At 48.2% G+C, this 17,628-nt stretch overlaps 1 protein-coding gene across 1 annotated transcript; it reads right to left on the bottom strand.

The window, feature by feature from the left end:
- Positions 1–629: 629 nt before the first annotated feature.
- On the bottom strand, positions 630–17,627 carry apc (APC regulator of WNT signaling pathway). Its single transcript, XM_061075630.1, has 17 exons — positions 17,409–17,627; positions 10,982–11,137; positions 9,886–9,973; positions 9,529–9,736; positions 8,984–9,092; positions 8,689–8,802; positions 8,483–8,545; positions 8,341–8,394; positions 8,178–8,264; positions 7,916–8,093; positions 7,624–7,824; positions 7,436–7,531; positions 7,177–7,316; positions 6,843–6,920; positions 6,634–6,750; positions 6,334–6,548; positions 630–6,239 (listed from the first exon to the last, which is right to left on the bottom strand). Exons 2-17 carry the CDS (start codon positions 11,114–11,116, stop codon positions 1,286–1,288), a joined length of 6,837 nt encoding a protein of 2,278 aa, XP_060931613.1. The 5' UTR covers positions 11,117–11,137; positions 17,409–17,627; the 3' UTR covers positions 630–1,285.
- Position 17,628: the final 1 nt, after the last annotated feature.

Here is a 17,628-nt window from a genome sequence, read left to right as displayed (position 1 = left end):
TTCTTTCACTGTTGTTTTAAAATTTTAACTGAAAATAATATCCCCAGCTTTACATACAGGAAGCACTTTCAAAATAAAAGCTCAAAAGAAGTTCGACAACCAATAGTGATGGAGGTTTTTGTCTGACAGGAAATACGGTTTCAGAATAAGATGTGTGTATGTTATTCATTTGTTTGTTCTTTTCATTTTACTGTTACTGATGGAAAGTCTCTGTATTACTTTACAAATGCCGATTAAATTCAAGTCAACTCCACTTTAAGCTAATATTTTGGAAAAAAACTTTGATGTGAAAGTGGAGGAATAACCTCTTAATAAAAGTTAATTATCAATGATTAACTCTAATATTCGAATTAACTGCATCAGCATTTCGAGACAAGTCTCAGCTTATATAAATGAGATCTGATAATTTAAACAAATTAAGATATTCGAACGAAACGAACATAAGTGGAAACTTTGAATAAATAAGTTGGAAGTGTCATAATACTAGAGGGAGGAGCTACAACAACGATTTATCCAATCAGCTGAGGCCTTGAAACCTGACAAACCTTGTCATGTTCGCTCGAGTCCCTTTAGAACCTTCGCACATTCAAAACAACTTTATATATATTCACAGAAACAAACATCAAAGAAACTTTTGATCCTAAAATGTTGAATTTTATTTTTCATCACTTTCACCAAAAAGTTTTTTTTTCTCCAGAAATAAAAACAGTGAAAATTAATGAGAACATGAAAAACTTTTTGGCAAAAATCATTAGTTTTACATTTTATGTGCTTCAACGTTCAAAGTTTTACAGCAATAACTTATGTTTTACAGTGTTATTTGTTTCCAAGGCAACACAGAGCAGGAAGTTGTCAGCCAGCAGATTTCTCAGGAACTTTTCGTCAAACTCACAAACTTTTAAACATTTTTACAATTTAGTCGTGAGAAGAAAAAACATTGAGTCTGATTTCATTCAGAAAAGTTTTCAATGAACAAAAATAAAAAAGTCTTGACGTTCAGGTCTGTCGGAGGAAAAACAATTGACAGTTTTGAGTGAATTAAAAATAATTTATGAACAAACATCTGTCACCATGGTTACCATCATCGTTAAGAGTGGGGGCAGGGCCATGCAGGGACACAGGCAGAGAGGGCGGGGCTAAGCGCTACACATAATTTCAGTGGTATAAAAACTTGACAGCAGAGGGGGAGGGGCTAGCACTTAAATACAGACTCACTTCCTGTACACTTTTCTCTCCATATTTACACTTGTTGTCAACGGAGACGTCCATTTTGTGTCCAAATTGTTCACACTGACGTCACGATGTAAGAGCCGCGCTCGCCACCACTGCTGCCGCCGCTGCTGCCCCCCCCCTCTCCACCCTTTGGCTCCCGTTTCTTGGTGACGGGGGTGGGGATGAGTGAAGGCCGTGTGGGGGTCGTTGATGACGATGTTGTGCTGGATGGCGTTGTGGTGGGGGTGGTGGTGGTGACCTCAGTGCTGCCCTTCCTCGGGCTCGGGGTGTAATTGAAGGGGCTGACCCGAGCAGCCACGGCGCCGCTGCGTGGCGTCCCCCTCGGCTGCTGCGGCTGTTGGCGTTCGGGTGGCAGCGGTTTGTCGTCCAGACTTTCACAGCTGCGCCGCAGGTTCAGGTTTGAGGAGCAGGACGAGGAGGAGGAGGGGATCTTGCAGGGGACGGGGCTGTCGATGATGGGCGGGGCGTTGGGGGTCGTGGGCGAGCGGGTTGAGCAGGAGGAGGAGGAGCGTGGGTTGTTGACGGGACAGTCCTCCAGACGAACCCACACATCCTCCGGTTTCTCTATAAAGCTGCGACTGGCCGAGTCTGCGTTACTCTTTGCTTTCCTCCATGTCCCCTTGGACCTGGCCACGCCCTCTTCCTCGCTCCGCCCCTTGTCGCTGGACTCCGATGACGCCGACAGCACGGACGATGAGCTCCCCGTCCGTTTCCATGTCCCCACGCGTGGCAGCGACGTAGAGTGTTTACCTCCATTCCCTCCTCCTGCACTGCCACTGTTCTCACGCTTCCAGGTGCCATTGCGGCTGAAGCGTGATGACGTCACTTCCTGTGGGCGTGAGGGACTCTCAGAGTGAGAGCGGTTGATGTCGTGTTTCCTGGAGGTTGGCTGTAGCGGAGCATCAGGACTGGACGGCGACTCTGTCGCGGCTGCTGCTGCCGCCGCGGATTCTTCCAGCTTCCTCTTCAGTGTCGGACTCGGAGCTTCTTTGATGAAGGTCGACTGCCGGACGAGCGTCGGCTTCTCAGGCTCCGCCTTCTGCTTCTTTGTCGCGGAGCCGCTGACCCTTGACGCAGACTCGCTTCTCGGGATGCCGCCGCCGCCACCATTTCTTGCTGTCACGCTCTGCTTGGCCGGTCTGGAGGCTGATGATGACGACGCACTTCCTGGAGACGCTGTGCGTGGCAGCTGTGACAGTTTTCCTCCCTTCTGATTGGCTCCTGCTGAGGAGCGAGACGGCGTGGAGTCCCGAGACGAGTTGCCTCCTCTGTCATCGCCGCTGCCCGGAGCTTTGGCTATGGCTGCAGCTCTTGGTTTGCTCCGCCCCCTGGCTGCTGGCTCGCCCCTTGGCTTTCCTGTGATGAGACTCCTGTAAACCTTCTTCCCGCCTCTCAGAGCCTTCGCCTCCTCCTCCTCTTCCTCTTCCTTTTTCTTCTTCTTCGTCTCCAGAGTGCTGCGCTCTCCCGGCTTCAGGACCTTGGCTCCACGCTTCACATCCTCCTTCTCCTCCTTCTCCTCCTTCTCCTCCTTCTCCTCCATCTCCTCCATCTCCTCCATCTCCTCATCTGCATTGTTATTGGCTGTCAGGAGGCGGAACGGTGAGCCCACGGACTTGAGGGAGAGGACAGAGTCTGAGTCTGATGACGGCTGGCGGGACAGTGGCGAGGCAGCAGCGGCGGCGTTTAGGCTGCTGACAATCGAGTTTGCACCTTCTTGGATCGCCTTCCAATCAAACGACTCCGAGTCAGGAGAGGCGGGGCTTCTCGGAGCCTCAGAAGGTTCCTCCTCGGCCAGAATGCTGTCGTTGTCTTTGGAAACAGGATGTGGCGTGCTGACAGCGGCGGCGGCGGCTTTCTTCTTCTTCTTGGGCATGGCGGAGCTGATGCACTCCTGCAGCAGGTCGTCCTCAGAGTCGATGCTGAGCGAGCTGAGCGACGAGTTCCTGGAGAAGCAGACGGGCGTGTCCTCCACGTGGAACGCTATGGGGGCGTAGCCGCTGGGGCGGGGCTTTGACTCCACTTGCGGAGGAGGAGGAGACTTGGTTCCTGGGTTCCCTCCCTCTTGCTGCTCGGGCGGCGCCGGCGGAGCGAACTCTTTGTTGTTGTTCTCCTGGTCGATGTCGCTCAGCGAGCTCAGCGAGGAGTTCCTGGAGAAGCAGACGGGCGTGTCCTCGATGGAAAACTTCTGCTTCTCGTCTGTCGTCATCTGATTGGTCGAGGGTTTGGTCCGAGGGAAGACGGCTGCCGTCTGCTGCTTCCTCTTCCTGCCTTCTTCTTCTTGTGTTTTCTTTTCCTCTTCGTCCTTCTCACAGGCACCACCTTCGTCTTCATCGAAGTCGAGAGAGCTCAGCGAGTCGTTGCGTGAGAAGCAGCATGGCGTTCCTTCGATGGGGGTGTAGTGTCTCGGCGAGTCGAAGGTGAACCCTGGTTTTGCTTTGTTGGTCGTTGCCGCGGCGACGCTGTGCGGAACCCTCTGGGGCATCGGCTTCACAGGCGACGTGGGTTTCTTCTTGTGCTGCTGAAAGCTGAGAGGAGGCGGGATGGAAGGAGGAAGAGGAGGAGGGAGGGGCGGGGCTTGCAGGTGCTCACTGTTTGATGTCATCCTGATTGGTTTCCTTGGTTTGGCTTTCGGCATGGCCGCGCTGATGCACTCGGCGAGGATGTCGTCACCATTCTCTCCTTCAGGGAGACCGGCTCGCCTCCTCTGGGCGGAGGTGGGCGGTCCTACAGGGATGACAGCCGGTACTGCCTCCTCATTGGGCGGGGAGTCGATGGTGAGGTCGCTGAGCGAAGTGGCGGTGGAGAAGTTGAGCGGTGTTCCCTCCACGCAGTAAACTCTAGGCACCTCCTCCGGTGGGGGCATGTCCTTCCTCTGCTGTGATTGGGGGCGGGTCTGAGGGGGGAGGAGCTTGTAGACAGGAAGCTGGCTGGGTTTCCGTGGCACCGCATGTTGCTGTTTCTTTGGTTTCCGGGACGACTTGGGCATCGCCATGTTGATGCAGGCCTCCAGGATCTCAATGTCGTCGTCATCGTCTGATTGGTCGAGGATGGGTTCTGCTGCTTCCTCCACCTTCCGGTCTGTGCTCCTCTGCTGCACCTCCTCGCCTTTCTTCTTCATCTCTGCCGCGATGTACGGCTCGTCCAGACTGAGCGCGCTCAGACTGGACGCTTGGGAGAAGCCGTGCGGCGTGCTCTCGGTGGCAAAGTGCAGCAGGACGTCAGCGCTGCTCTCTTCTTCGTCCTTCTTCTTGGCCGCCTCCTCGGTCTTCTGCATTGACGACGGCGGCGGCGGCGTCTTGGCGCGGCTCGGAGGCATCGTCTGTCCGGGGCTGTCGGGCAGGTCGCTGGGACTCACCACGCCACTTGGAACGCCGCTGGGCTCACTGGAGCGTACAGAGCTGGCAATGGAGGACGTGGAGAAGCTGTCCAGGGAGCTGACCGATGTGCAGCGGCTGAACATCAGTGGCGTCTCCTGAGCGTACTGCTGCTCGGGGGGGCTTTTCGGAGTCCTGTTACCGGATGATAGTGCCACGTGGTGGTGGTGATGGTGGTGGGCGTGGCCGTGGTGGTGATGACTACGCCGCCCCCGTGAGGAGGGAGCGGAGGCAGTTTGGCTCTCCGCCTCCTTCTGCGGCCGCTGCTGTTGCTCCTCGTGTCCGTCTTTATCGCCAACAGGAAGCGTTGGGTAATCGTTGCCCCCGACGCCGCTGACCACACTTCCACCGCGCCTCTTTCTTACGATGACATCACCGTCCTCGTCCTCCTCGGATGACAGAGACGACAGTGAACTGCCTCTGGAGAAACAGATGGGCGTGTCCTCCACACAGTACGTCTGCGTCGACTCTTGGTGACTTTTTGGCACAACCCGATTGGCTGGGGGAGCGGGGCGGAGCTTGCTAGTGGAGGTGGATGAAGGGGGGGCCAGGGTGGGGGCGGTGTTCTCTTCTGACTTGAACAGCGGTTTGCTGGTTGAATCTGTGCCGTACTTCAGACTGTAGTCGATCGGCTGCTCGATGGTTGCGTCTCCGCTGTAGGTTGATGTTCCAGAGACAACTACGTAGCGTGGCGGGGGGGCGGACGCCATTCGGCTGCTGCCTGTCGCCGACTCGCTACAGTCATTCCTCCTCCTCAGTCTGGCGTCCTGCACATCATCATCGTCACTCTCAATCCCACCGCGGTGACTCGGACTCTGTCTCCCAGAATTCAGCTGTTCGTCAGAGTACTTCAGGCTGTAGTTGATGGGCGTGTCCAGCTCCCCGCCGTCGTCGTCCGCCATGTGGTTGGCGCTGCGGATCTTGTGGGCGAGGTCGGCCGGGTACTTCCTGTAGACGCAGCACTTGTTGGCTCCACTCTCGTCTGACGAGTAGAACGGTTCAGCTGATGGTTTGGTCTTTCCGCGGTTGCCGTAGCCGTCGGCGCTCGTCACGCTGTTGAGGCTGTCGCTGGACGCTCGGACGTTGGGCGGGAATATCGGCCGAGGGTAAGAAGTTTCCTCCCCCATCCTCTTTGATCCGTCTCCGTTTTTTGGGCTCGACAGCACCGGGGTGTTGGCATACGAGCGAGTTGTGCTCCCTCCCACTCCGGTGCCATTACAGCCCCTCCCCTTTCTGTGAGCTGCCTTGGGGCTCAGGTTGTCAATGTTGTCGAATGTTTCGGACAGCTGCTGTGCGTCCAGCTCCTCGAATAATGCTTTCTGTTTGCGGGCATGCAGAGAGGGGGCGCCAGCGCCTGGCGACACCACGCTGGCATCCTTGTAGCGTGCCGGGCGGTTGGCCATTAGGTTGCGCAGGGCGGCGGCGCTGCCCATGGCGATCATTTTGTGGCGGGAGTGAATGAGATTACGAAGCATGCCCACAGCGCCCAGCTCCCATAACGCCTCTTGGTCTTTGGCGTCTCGAGCCGACAGGTTCCATAGCGTCCCGCAAGCGTTGGACACGATGGTCAGACTGTGAGACTTGAGGTGCTGCAGCAGAGTCGGCAGGCAACCGTGCTCACGCAGGATTTGCCTGTAAGACGACACAGAGGAAGCAGAAGATGAAGGGTCAGAATGGAGGATCTGCAGTAATCTGCTTGTTTTCTCTGGTTTCAGTTATTTTTTACCTGTGCGCCTCGTTGGTGGCAATGAGACTGGACACATTCCGCAGGATGCCGCCACCGCTCTCGATGATGGCGAGTGTGTTTGTGTGGCTGCGGTGAGTCAGAGTTCCAACTAGAAAGGCCAGAGCGCCGTCCACTGCACAGATGTCCGCCTTGTTTTCCGTACAGTGAGCCGACAGGTTCCAGAGCGCACTCAGCACAGACTTCAGCGTCGACTCCTGATGTAGAAGAAGAAAATAAGTGTTTGCGAGGAGGCTCAGTTCACATCATGACAACAAACAAATATATTTATGGTTTATTCACCTTCTGCACTTCGAGGGCGCAGCCCATCAGCGCTCGCACGCTGCCGACCTCTCGAAGCGTCTTCTTACTGTTGACATCAGCACGCCACGACAAGTTCCTCAAAACGCTTGCTATCACCTGAAGTGAAAGGATAAAACACAGTCAGTCACTCACACTGGTTACCATGGCGACAGGTGCCATGTGGTTGCTGAGGTGACAGGTGAACATACCTGTTGCAGGTCTTCACTCTCAGACTTCAGCTGAGCGACCATCGCTCTCATGCAGCCCTTCATGGAGCAGAGTGTTGCCTGATGGGAAATCAATCAAGATGCTGTGATCTGATTGGTTATTGAGCTTAGAATAATACAAATAAAACCACAAGATCAGAAATGATCAAATAAATTACAAACATTAAATGTCACAGATTCACTTTGTGTGAGTGTCGACGAATCATTTATATTAAAAATAATAACAATAATAACAGGAAACAGACGACACCTTTAAAATCAATGAAAAGTTAAAACATTTCACACATATTGATCAGTCATGAACACGAGACCAAACCTTATTGGCCACATCTCCGAAGGTCAGGTTGGTGAGTCCCATGCCGGCGTATCTCCGCAGAGTGACGCTGTAATGATCGCTGCTCAGACCGAACATCTCACAGTCCACCTGCAGCAGCTCGGCCACGGCCTGCAGACCACCTGCAGGGACCAGAAGACACATGAGTGTCAACCAAAAGGACAGAGAGGAGAACCAGTCCCAATCGCTGGTGTGACACCTACTGTCAGTGAATATGATGATCAGCAGTTGTTAAACTCACCAAGTTCGTTCATCGCGTGTCGATGTTCCTCATCGAAGGAAAGTTTCATGAGAACACAGACGGCCGGACAGATCTGATGGTCGACTGGAGACGGCACTGGACACACAAAGTTACACAAACACTCATTTATATAGTACAGTGTTGAATCCTGCTCTCTGGTTGGTTAGTGGCTGTGTAACATCACTCACTGGGATTGTCCTCCTGGTCGACGCCCCTCTCGTGGTTCTCCTGCCAGCTCCAACAGGCCTCACAGTAATGACGCACCTGCTCCAGCAGATGGAGCACTCTGATCTCACGCCGCCCTCGCTTGTCGTCCGGTTGACTGTGAACTATGTTGTGCAGCGCCGCTGACGCCCGGGCACGGGCCTCCTTACTGCCGCGGGAGTTACCTGAGCAAAGGGAAGATTTACAACGTTAATTCATTAGTAAATAAAAGGTTGAGGAGGGGGCGTTACCGATGACGGAACACCACATGGTTACCTAGCAGCAGGGAGTCCTTGTCGTTGCCGTGCAGCAGTTGGATGAGCAGCGGCAGACAGCCGGACTGACGCATGGCGATGCACGAGTCCTGTGAGCTGGACATGGCGAGAAGCGTCCGCGACATGTCGTCTTTATCATGAGTCCCGAGCATTGACAGAAGACTGTACACCATCTCCACCTGCAGGGGGCGACACTGTGTCAGCAGACCTCTTTCCACACAGGTGAAACATTTCGGGGCACAGTTGCCAGGCAGAATTCTCACCTTGGTTCCAAGGTGACTGGTGATTCGTCGAGGCACAGAGTAGTTTGTTTCATTGGCAGGTTCTTGGTCCAATCGACTGCTGGAGCTCTGGAGGAGAAAGAAACAGGTTCAAGGATCGAGCCGAGAGAAACGTCCAAACAACAAGAGGAAGCAGAAAGTTCACCTGAGCGCTGAGCGTCAGTCCGCTGCTGTCGCTCGCCCCCTGAGATCCCTCCTCCTGTAGAGAGAGAAGGACCCGGTGAAAGTCTGAACCACAGGATGATGTCACAGGTCACACAATGAGGTCACAGAACAGGTGAGGTTACCTCGAGTCGAGCTCCGAGTCTCAGGATGTCCTTTTCTATCTGTTGAATACGGGACACACGCGCCTGAAAACACACACACGTTCATGACTCAGTGAATTATTATTATTAATATTATCATTAATACCAGAGTTGTGGCCAAAAATGTTTTGTGAGGTCAAGCTGACCTTTGACCTTGAGTCCAAGTGACAGTTAAAGTGAGAAGTTACCTGAGCTCTCCTCTCCATCTCCTGACAGGAGCCCAGCTGCTCCTCCATCGCTGAGCGGATCTGACGAGCCTCAAACTCCAGCTGACGACGACTCATGTCCGTCTGCAGCGTGAACTGAAACAACAACAGCCACTGTCATCGGCGGCTAGACAGTGAAATGCACCCTGGGAGTCGGAGTCCTATTAAGCTTTAACTGGATCACATATAAAGCAGTGAAGGGCCCAGCCTGAGCAGCAGAGGATCATGGGAACTGTTGTTTTGCTTGACTAGTAAATGAAAGGGAACATGTTCTCACGTTCTCTGTGAGAGGAAGACTGTCGATCCTCTTTGTCAGGTTCTGCAACTGAGCGTAATACCAGTCCTTCTCCTTCTCCTCCTTCTCCAGCTCACCCAATAACAGAGACCTGTAAATGAGCAAGAACCAATCACTGGGCAGAACATGGAAGGAGGGGGGGGGGCGGGCAGGGCAAAAGCAGCATCCAATCACAGAGCAGACACTTGATTAACTACGTACACAGACGATTCCAGGACATAGACAGATCCATGAAACATGTTCAGTGAGATGATGATTCAGGTTTCATCTCTTTTCTAACTTTACATGTGTTGTAAAGGGTTCATACTCATTAACTCTGCCCCCTACTGACAGAACAATGCCATAACAGCAACGAGCCGAGCAACAAACCAGCAGCAGATGGATCATGTGACAGGAAGCAGCTGACACTATCAGCTGACACTATCAGCTGACACTATCAGCACAATCATGATATCGCTCTGCAGCTCCCCCTGGTGCTCAGTGTGTAACAGTACAACAGAGGCAACAGCTGTAATAAGTAGAGTTACCTTTCTTTCTCCAGCTCCTCCAGACAGCGGTCGTGGCCATCTCTACCCGCAGATGTCAGCCCTCTCCTGGGGAAGGGGGCGGTGCCCTGAGGACCCCCAGCTGCACCTCCAGGGGTCCCGGACCCAGAGGAGGCCGAGCTGGAAGAGGACGAGGGCTGAAGAGGAGGCCTGGACCTGGCTTTAAAACCTGCAGCGTCCATGCTCATCTCTGGAAGACAGACATGACCTTCATGTTTAAGATGTGGTGAATGTTTATATGTAAACGTATGTTTGTTAGATATATTAGTGTTCTACTTGTCTTTGTTTCCATGAGAGTGTGTGTTTTTTATACGTTTGTGTTCTATGTGTGTTCTTCACCTTTCAGTCTTTCGATGAGCTCCAGCTGAGATCCAGACGTTTCTCCAGACTCTTCTTCTATGGTGCCCTGCAGCTGCTTCAGCACTTCCTGTTTTACAAGAGGAGAAAATAAAGGTGGTACAGAGTGACATCACAGGTCACCGCTGTGACGTCACCGGTTTCTAAGTAACAATAAGGGGCAACACAGAGAAGCTTTAATATTCTATTAAGACACAGGCTTTAAAATGTCAATAAAGATAAAGAATCATCAGCTGATAAAAAGAAGAACAATAAACTGATTCATAAACATTCCCTTTGTGTGTGTTTATGAATATGTGAGAGAGTCTCTCACATATTCTCTCTCGTCAAGTTAAAGGAACTCACCACGATGAAACGACAGCGCTCAAACAGCGACATGATGAAAGTAACAACACTCACTCTGTTTGCTACTCATCCACACAAAACAGGAAAAGGGAAACAGGAAACAGGAAGTGACTGTATGTTTGAGGAGGAAGGACGGAATCACTGACGACAAGAACAATAAGACTACAACACAAAAAAGAAAAAGAAACTGAAAAAATATAAAACAAAAAAGATAAACTGAAGGAAAACAGTAAAACTCATTTTAACAAAGACAATTAAAATAGCAGATTGAAAAAAAGACAAAAGGGGAGAAAAGTAATGACCCAAAGAAAAACAGGGGGAAAGACGGGAGAGGAAAAACAGATGACGAGAGGAAAATAAAGAAAAAAGAAAACACTGAAAGAAGAATGAAAGAAACGACTAACTGAAGGACAGAAGAGTCAAAAAGATGGTCACAGAGGACAGAACGCTCACTCTGACAGGATTCCAGAGTCCTGTGTGTCAAACCCAAGATCCTCAAACACACAGACACACACACACAGACACACACACACAGACACACACACACAGACACACACAGACACACACAGACACACACAGACACACACGCCTCAGCCTGAACAACAACCAGCTCATTCTGAAGATCAGAGCGCGTGACTGAGGGAGAGAAACACTGACGTCTATGGTTTAGAGACGGCAGAAACCCCCCCCCCAGCTGACTCTGAGCAGAACAGCGCCCCCTGTCAGCACTGACCTTCATGTTGCACGCCTCCGACTCGAGCTTGGTCAGGTGGTTGGAGTTGTCCTGCAGTTCTTGTCTCAGGTTGGAGTTCTCCATCTTTAAAACCTCCACTTGTCTCAGCAGCTGGTCGTACGACGCCGCCGCCATGATGGAAGAGCCACGGCTGACCTGAAACACACAACACGTTGAGTGGTACTGTAGTACAGTAACACTGGTATTGTAACGCTGGTATGCTGTGGTACGTTAATACTGGAGGGCCACAGATAACAATCAGACACTTCATTTCAACAACAGTGGAAGTGCAAGATTATGCAGCTATTTCTTTTTCATGTGCAATAACACCACTCTTGGCAATTTGTGTCATATTATTGTTTTTGACATCATCATATTGATTCCACATCATGTGCAATACTCAATATTTTTCTTTCTACTTACTGCCATTTTAGAAGAGTATTCGTTTATCTGTCTAGTTTAACTGATCTTATTCTCATTTCTAATAATGTCTACTTATAGGCACTGCTTCTTCATTATTTAGTTAACACTTCATTTTATTCAATTTTAATACACTTATATATTGTTTACTATTTTTATCTTGACTTATATTTTAAACTCCTTTTTTCTGTGTCTCTCCCCGCTGTTTTCTATTCTACTATATATTATTCTTTACTGTGATACAGGAGCAAGCTGGCACCAGAACTTCCTTCAGGATTAATAAGTCTTATCTTACTGTAGCACTGTAATAATAGTATAATAATATAATGTCAGACTGTGGTAATGTTATTCTGTTGCATTGTGTTGCAGCACCACTGTAGTACAATACAATGTCAGTATTTTAACTACTGTACTGCAGTACCATTACACTGTACTACCATACTACTACATTGTACTGCAGCACTATTAGACTTTCTACTAAACTGTACTGCACTATAGCTACAGGTTACTATGGTTACATCAAACTGTACTACTACACTGAACTATGGTGCTATGACACTACACTACTACACTGTACAGCAGTATAAATACACGTTACTGCTGTATAACCACGTTTTCTGTTGTAGTAAAACATTGTATTGCAAGGGTACCACACTGTACTGCAGTATGACCCTGCTTTTCTGCAATAGTACTACACTGTATTGCAATAGTACAACAATGTATTACACTAATACCACATTGCACTGCAGTAAAGCCACACTGTATTGCAATAGTACCACAATGTATTACACTAATACCACATTGCACTGCAGTATAGCCACACTGTATTGCAATAGCACCACAATGTATTAAAATAATACCACATTGCACTGCAGTATAGACACACTGTATTGCAATAGTACCACAATGTATTACACTAATACCACATTGCACTGCAGTTTAGGCACACTGTATTGCAATAGTACCACAATGTTTTACAATAATACCACATTGCAGTGCAGTATAGACACACTGTATTGCAATAGTACCACAATGTATTAAAATAATACCACATTGCACTGCAGTATACACACTTTATTGCAATAGTACCACAATGTATTACACTAATACCAGATTGCACTGCAGTATAGACACACTGTTCTGCAGTAGAACTACCGTGCACTGCTGATAACCACAGTATACTGCAGTAGTACCACGCTGTAATGCAGTATAACCACACTATACTGCTGTAGTACCACTCTGTAATGCAGTATAACCACAGTATACTGCTGTAGTACCACGCTGTAATGCAGTATAACCACAGTATACTGCTGTAGTACCACGCTGTTATGCAGTATAACCACACTATACTGCTGTACTACCACTCTGTAATGCAGTATAAACACACTGTACTGCAGTATTCATTCAGATTAGGACTCAGTGTCTGCTTCATCAATAATTCATCAGTCACATTGGGATCGATGGTGATGATCAGTGACGAGTGTGATCAGAGTCCAGCAGCAGCATCTGATCCATAAACAACAAACACACAAACAGGAGAAAGGACCGAAGAGAACAACAGCCTCTCCTCCTCCTCCTCCTCCTCCTCCTCCCTCCATCTCCTTCATCCCCTTCATCCTCCATCACTGGTCGGCCATTTTCTCTCCCTCCTCCCTCCATCATCCCTGTCTTCTTCGCCTCCCCCCTCTCTCCATCTATTCATGATCCCTCTCTCTTTCTCTGCTACTCTTCCTCTTTCTTTCCTTTCATCACACAAAACAGAATAAATGAAAGGAAAAGAAAAACACGCACAGAACAGACGATGGAGGAGAGAAACCTGTGCCCCCCCTCCCCCTCACTCATTCATTCACCACATAGCAAACGGATAGAACAGTTTAACGGATGAATAGATGAAGGATGGAGAGATGTTGGATAAAGAAAGAGAAAATGGCAGCTCACCCCATCGCTGTCGCCTCCATCTCCCTCCCTCTCTCTCTCTCTCTCTGTCTGACAGAGGACAGTCAGCTGGGCAAGTGAGCAGCCAATCACAAGCCAGAGACAGACAGAGGGGGGAGGGGGAGGCATGAGGGAGGGGCAGCCCCCCTTGTACTCCCAGCATGCTTTGCAGCAGATGCTGCAGGAAGACTGACCGGGTTAGTGAGATATTAACACACACACACACAATCACACACACAAACCAGTTGTACTCCACAGTTCCTATAATCCCAGAGAACATATGAATGTGTGACCTGCAGACAGGGGGCAGCGTTGCAGAAGTTTCCTGCTGCACAACATCCTCAATAAATAAACCATAGATGAAATAAACCACACACAAAACCAAAACAATAAATAAAATGCACTCTCTTGCTCTGTTAATAAGAATTGCTCTTGAATAACTATTAAACATTAGTCTCAGGGTATATGTTACCACCTCGGTAAACAGGGTGGGAACGATGTCGACAACAAACTGAGGATCATGTGTTAAGTTATGAATCGATGGCGTCGGATCATGAATCAGCTTCGCTCCGGTCACTTTAACACCGAGTCCGGTCTGTTCACGTCTCGTGTTGTACTGAGCACAAACTGTTGACGACTCCGACTTCCCGATGTTTAAATGCAGCCTCATAAACTCCTGAGTCCTGTCCTGACCTCAGCTGGTATTGGCCCCATTGTATATACGTCATAAACCCAGTCTCCTCCGTGTTAGCAGTTGGGACATGGACCAAACTAATGGTCATTTTTCTGATAGGTTTGGTTTTAACGAGTCTCATCATATATAAACAGTCTGAGACGTCATGATATATATGCTCACTGAAAGTGTTTATATAAGGTCACTGATTGTCTAATAAAGTAGCTGACTTTCTCAATATACAGTTGCTTGTCGTCTATGTAAGTTCACTGGTGGTGTATATATACAGTCACTGGTGGTCTTTATATACAGTCACTGGTGGTCTTTATACACAGTTGCTGATGGTCTCTATATACAGTCACTGGTGGTCTCTATATACAGTCACTGGTGGTCTTTATATACAGTTACTGATGGTCTCTATATACAGTCACTGGTGGTCTGTATATACAGTCACTTACAGTCACTGGTGGTCTTTATATACAGTCACTGGTTGTCTTTATATACAGTCACTGGTGGTCTTTATATACAGTTACTGATGGTCTCTATATACAGTAACTGGTGGTCTCTATATACAGTCACTGGTTGTCTTTATATACAGTCACTGGTGGTCTTTATATACAGTTACTGATGGTCTTTATATACAGTCACTGGTGGTCTTTATATACAGTCACTAGTGGTCTTTATATACAGTCACTGATGGTCTCTATATACAGTCACTGGTGGTCTTTATATACAGTCAGTGATGGTCTCTATATACAGTCACTGGTGGTCTTTATATACAGTCACTGGTGGTCTTTATATACAGTCACTGGTGGTCTTTATATACAGTTACTGATGGTCTCTATATACAGTCACTGGTGGTCTCTAAATACAGTCACTGGCGGTCTTTATATACAGTCACTGGTGATCTTTATATACAGTCACTGGTGGTCTTTATACACAGTTGCTGATGGTCTCTATATACAGTCACTGGTGGTCTCTATATACAGTCACTGGTGGTCTTCATATACAGTCACTGGTGATCTTTATATACAGTCACTGGTGGTCTCTATATACAGTCACTGGTGGTCTTCATATACAGTCACTTACAGTCACTGGTGGTCTTTATATACAGTCACTGATGGTCTTTATATACAGTCACTGGTGGTCTTTATATACAGTAACTGGTGGTCTTTATATACAGTCACTGGTCATCTTTATATACAGTCACTGGTGGTCTTTATATACAGTCACTGGTGGTCTCTATATACAGTCACTGGTGGTCTTTATATACAGTCACTGGTGGTCTTTATATAGTTACTGATGGTCTCTATATACAGTCACTGGTGGTCTTTATATACAGTCACTGGTGGTCTCTATATACAGTCACTGATGGTCTCTATATACAGTCACTGTTGGTCTTTATATACAGTCACTGGTGGTCTTTATATACAGTCACTGGTGGTCTCTATATACAGTCACTTTTGGTCTCTATATACAGTCACTGATGGTCTCTATATACAGTCACTGGTGGTCTTAATATACAGTCACTTACACTCACTGGTGGTCTTTATATACAGTCAATGATGGTCTTTATATACAGTCACTCGTGGTCACTGGTGGTCTTTATATACAGTCACTGGTGGTCTTTATATAGTTACTGATGGTCTCTATATACAGTCACTGGTGGTCTTTATATACAGTCACTGATGGTCTCTATATACAGTCACTGGTGGTCTTTATATAGTTACTGATGGTCTCTATATACAGTCACTGGTGGTCTTTATATACAGTCACTGGTGGTCTCTATATACAGTCACTGGTGGTCTCTATATACAGTCACTGGTGGTCTTTATATACAGTCACTGGTGGTCTCTATATACAGTCACTGGTGGTCTCTATATACAGTCACTGATGGTCTCTATATACAGTCACTGGTGGTCTCTATATACAGTCACTGATGGTCTTTTTATACAGTCACTGATGGTCTTTATATACAGTTGCTGATGGTCTCTATATACAGTCACTGGTGGTCTTTATATACAGTCACTGGTGGTCTCTATATACAGTCACTTTTGGTCTCTATATACAGTCACTGATGGTCTCTATATACAGTCACTGGTGGTCTTAATATACAGTCACTTACACTCACTGGTGGTCTTTATATACAGTCAATGATGGTCTTTATATACAGTCACTCGTGGTCACTGGTGGTCTTTATATACAGTCACTGGTGGTCTTTATATAGTTACTGATGGTCTCTATATACAGTCACTGGTGGTCTTTATATACAGTCACTGATGGTCTCTATATACAGTCACTGGTGGTCTTTATATACAGTCACTGGTGGTCTCTATATACAGTCACTGGTGGTCTCTATATACAGTCACTGGTGGTCTTTATATACAGTCACTGGTGGTCTCTATATACAGTCACTGATGGTCTCTATATACAGTCACTGGTGGTCTCTATATAGAGTAACTGATGGTCTCTATATACAGTCACTGGTGGTCTTTATATACAGTCACTGGTGGTCTTTATATACAGTCACTGATGGTCTCTATATACAGTCACTGATGGTCTTTATATACAGTCACTGGTGGTCTTTATATACAGTCACTGTTCGTAGCAAAGCACAAGTGTTATTCACAATATCAGTAATACTAAGAGTATCAGTGTTTCATGCAGTGTCAGCAGTATTGCAGTATCAGTGGTACTCACAACATCAGGAGTACTCGCAGTATCAGCAGTAGGTGCAGTATTAAAGTACTCACAATATCAGTAATACTAAGAGTATCAGTGTTTCATGCCGTGTCAGCAGAATTGCAGTATCAGTGGTACTCACAACATCAGGAGTACTTGCAGTATCAGCAGTAGGTGCAGTATTAAAGTACCCACAATATCAGTAATACTAAGAGTATCAGTGTTTCATGCCGTGTCAGCAGTATTGCAGTATCAGTGGTACTCACAACATCATGAGTACTTGCAGTATCAGCAGTAGGTGCAGTATTAAAGTACCCACAATATCAGATATACTAAGAGTATCAGTGTTTCATGCCGTGTCAGCAGTATTGCAGTATCAGTGGTACTCACAACATCAGCAGTACTCACAGTATCAGCAGTAGGCACAGTATAAAAGTACTCACAATATCAGTAATACTAAAAGTAGCACTGTTACTCGCAGTTGTACTGCAGTATTCGCTACGTTAACTAGGCTAACAGCCCCGCTATGTTAGCGACTTTTACCAGAATAGATCCAGAACAGCTGGTTTTCTTCACCGTGTTTCCGCTCCTCTTCCTCCCGGTGCCCCTGAGCCCAGTGCCCGGCACCGGGGAGTTCACTGAGCCTCCGAACACCGACACCAAAACAAGCGGTTAGCGCGGAGCTAAGCTAGCAGCTAGCAGCGAGGCCGATCTTACCTTCCCGGTCGGGAGGAAACAAAGTCCGCCTCAGACAGCGGAGCTTCAGGGGAACATCCCCGGGGAAACACACGGGTCCGGGGCACGGGTCCTCACAGGCGGACGAGGCTCCGCATGGCTCCGGACACAGCGGGAAAAGTTTCTCAAAGTCCGGGGAAGTTTTAACTCGCTCTTATTGTTATGGAAGAACCGCTGCTGTGGACCGCCATCTTGTTTCTGT

The sequence above is a fragment of the Limanda limanda genome, chromosome 1, assembly GCF_963576545.1.
Source record: "Limanda limanda chromosome 1, fLimLim1.1, whole genome shotgun sequence".
Lineage (NCBI taxonomy): Eukaryota > Metazoa > Chordata > Actinopteri > Pleuronectiformes > Pleuronectidae > Limanda > Limanda limanda.
The sequence above is the reverse complement of the archived record's forward strand: the minus strand, read 5'-3'. Positions and strand labels throughout refer to the sequence as shown.

Excerpts from the sequence above, each read along its gene's own strand:
- apc (XM_061075630.1), bottom strand. The coding sequence starts at position 11,116 with ATGGCGGCGGCGTCGTACGACCAGCTGCTGAGACAAGTGGAGGTTTTA. Across the intron at positions 8,803-8,983 it reads GTCTTCCTCTCACAGAGAAC|TTCACGCTGCAGACGGACAT; the intron begins GTGAGAACATGT and ends TTGTTGTTTCAG. Across the intron at positions 6,751-6,842 it reads AGAGTGAAGACCTGCAACAG|GTGATAGCAAGCGTTTTGAG; the intron begins GTATGTTCACCT and ends CTTTCACTTCAG.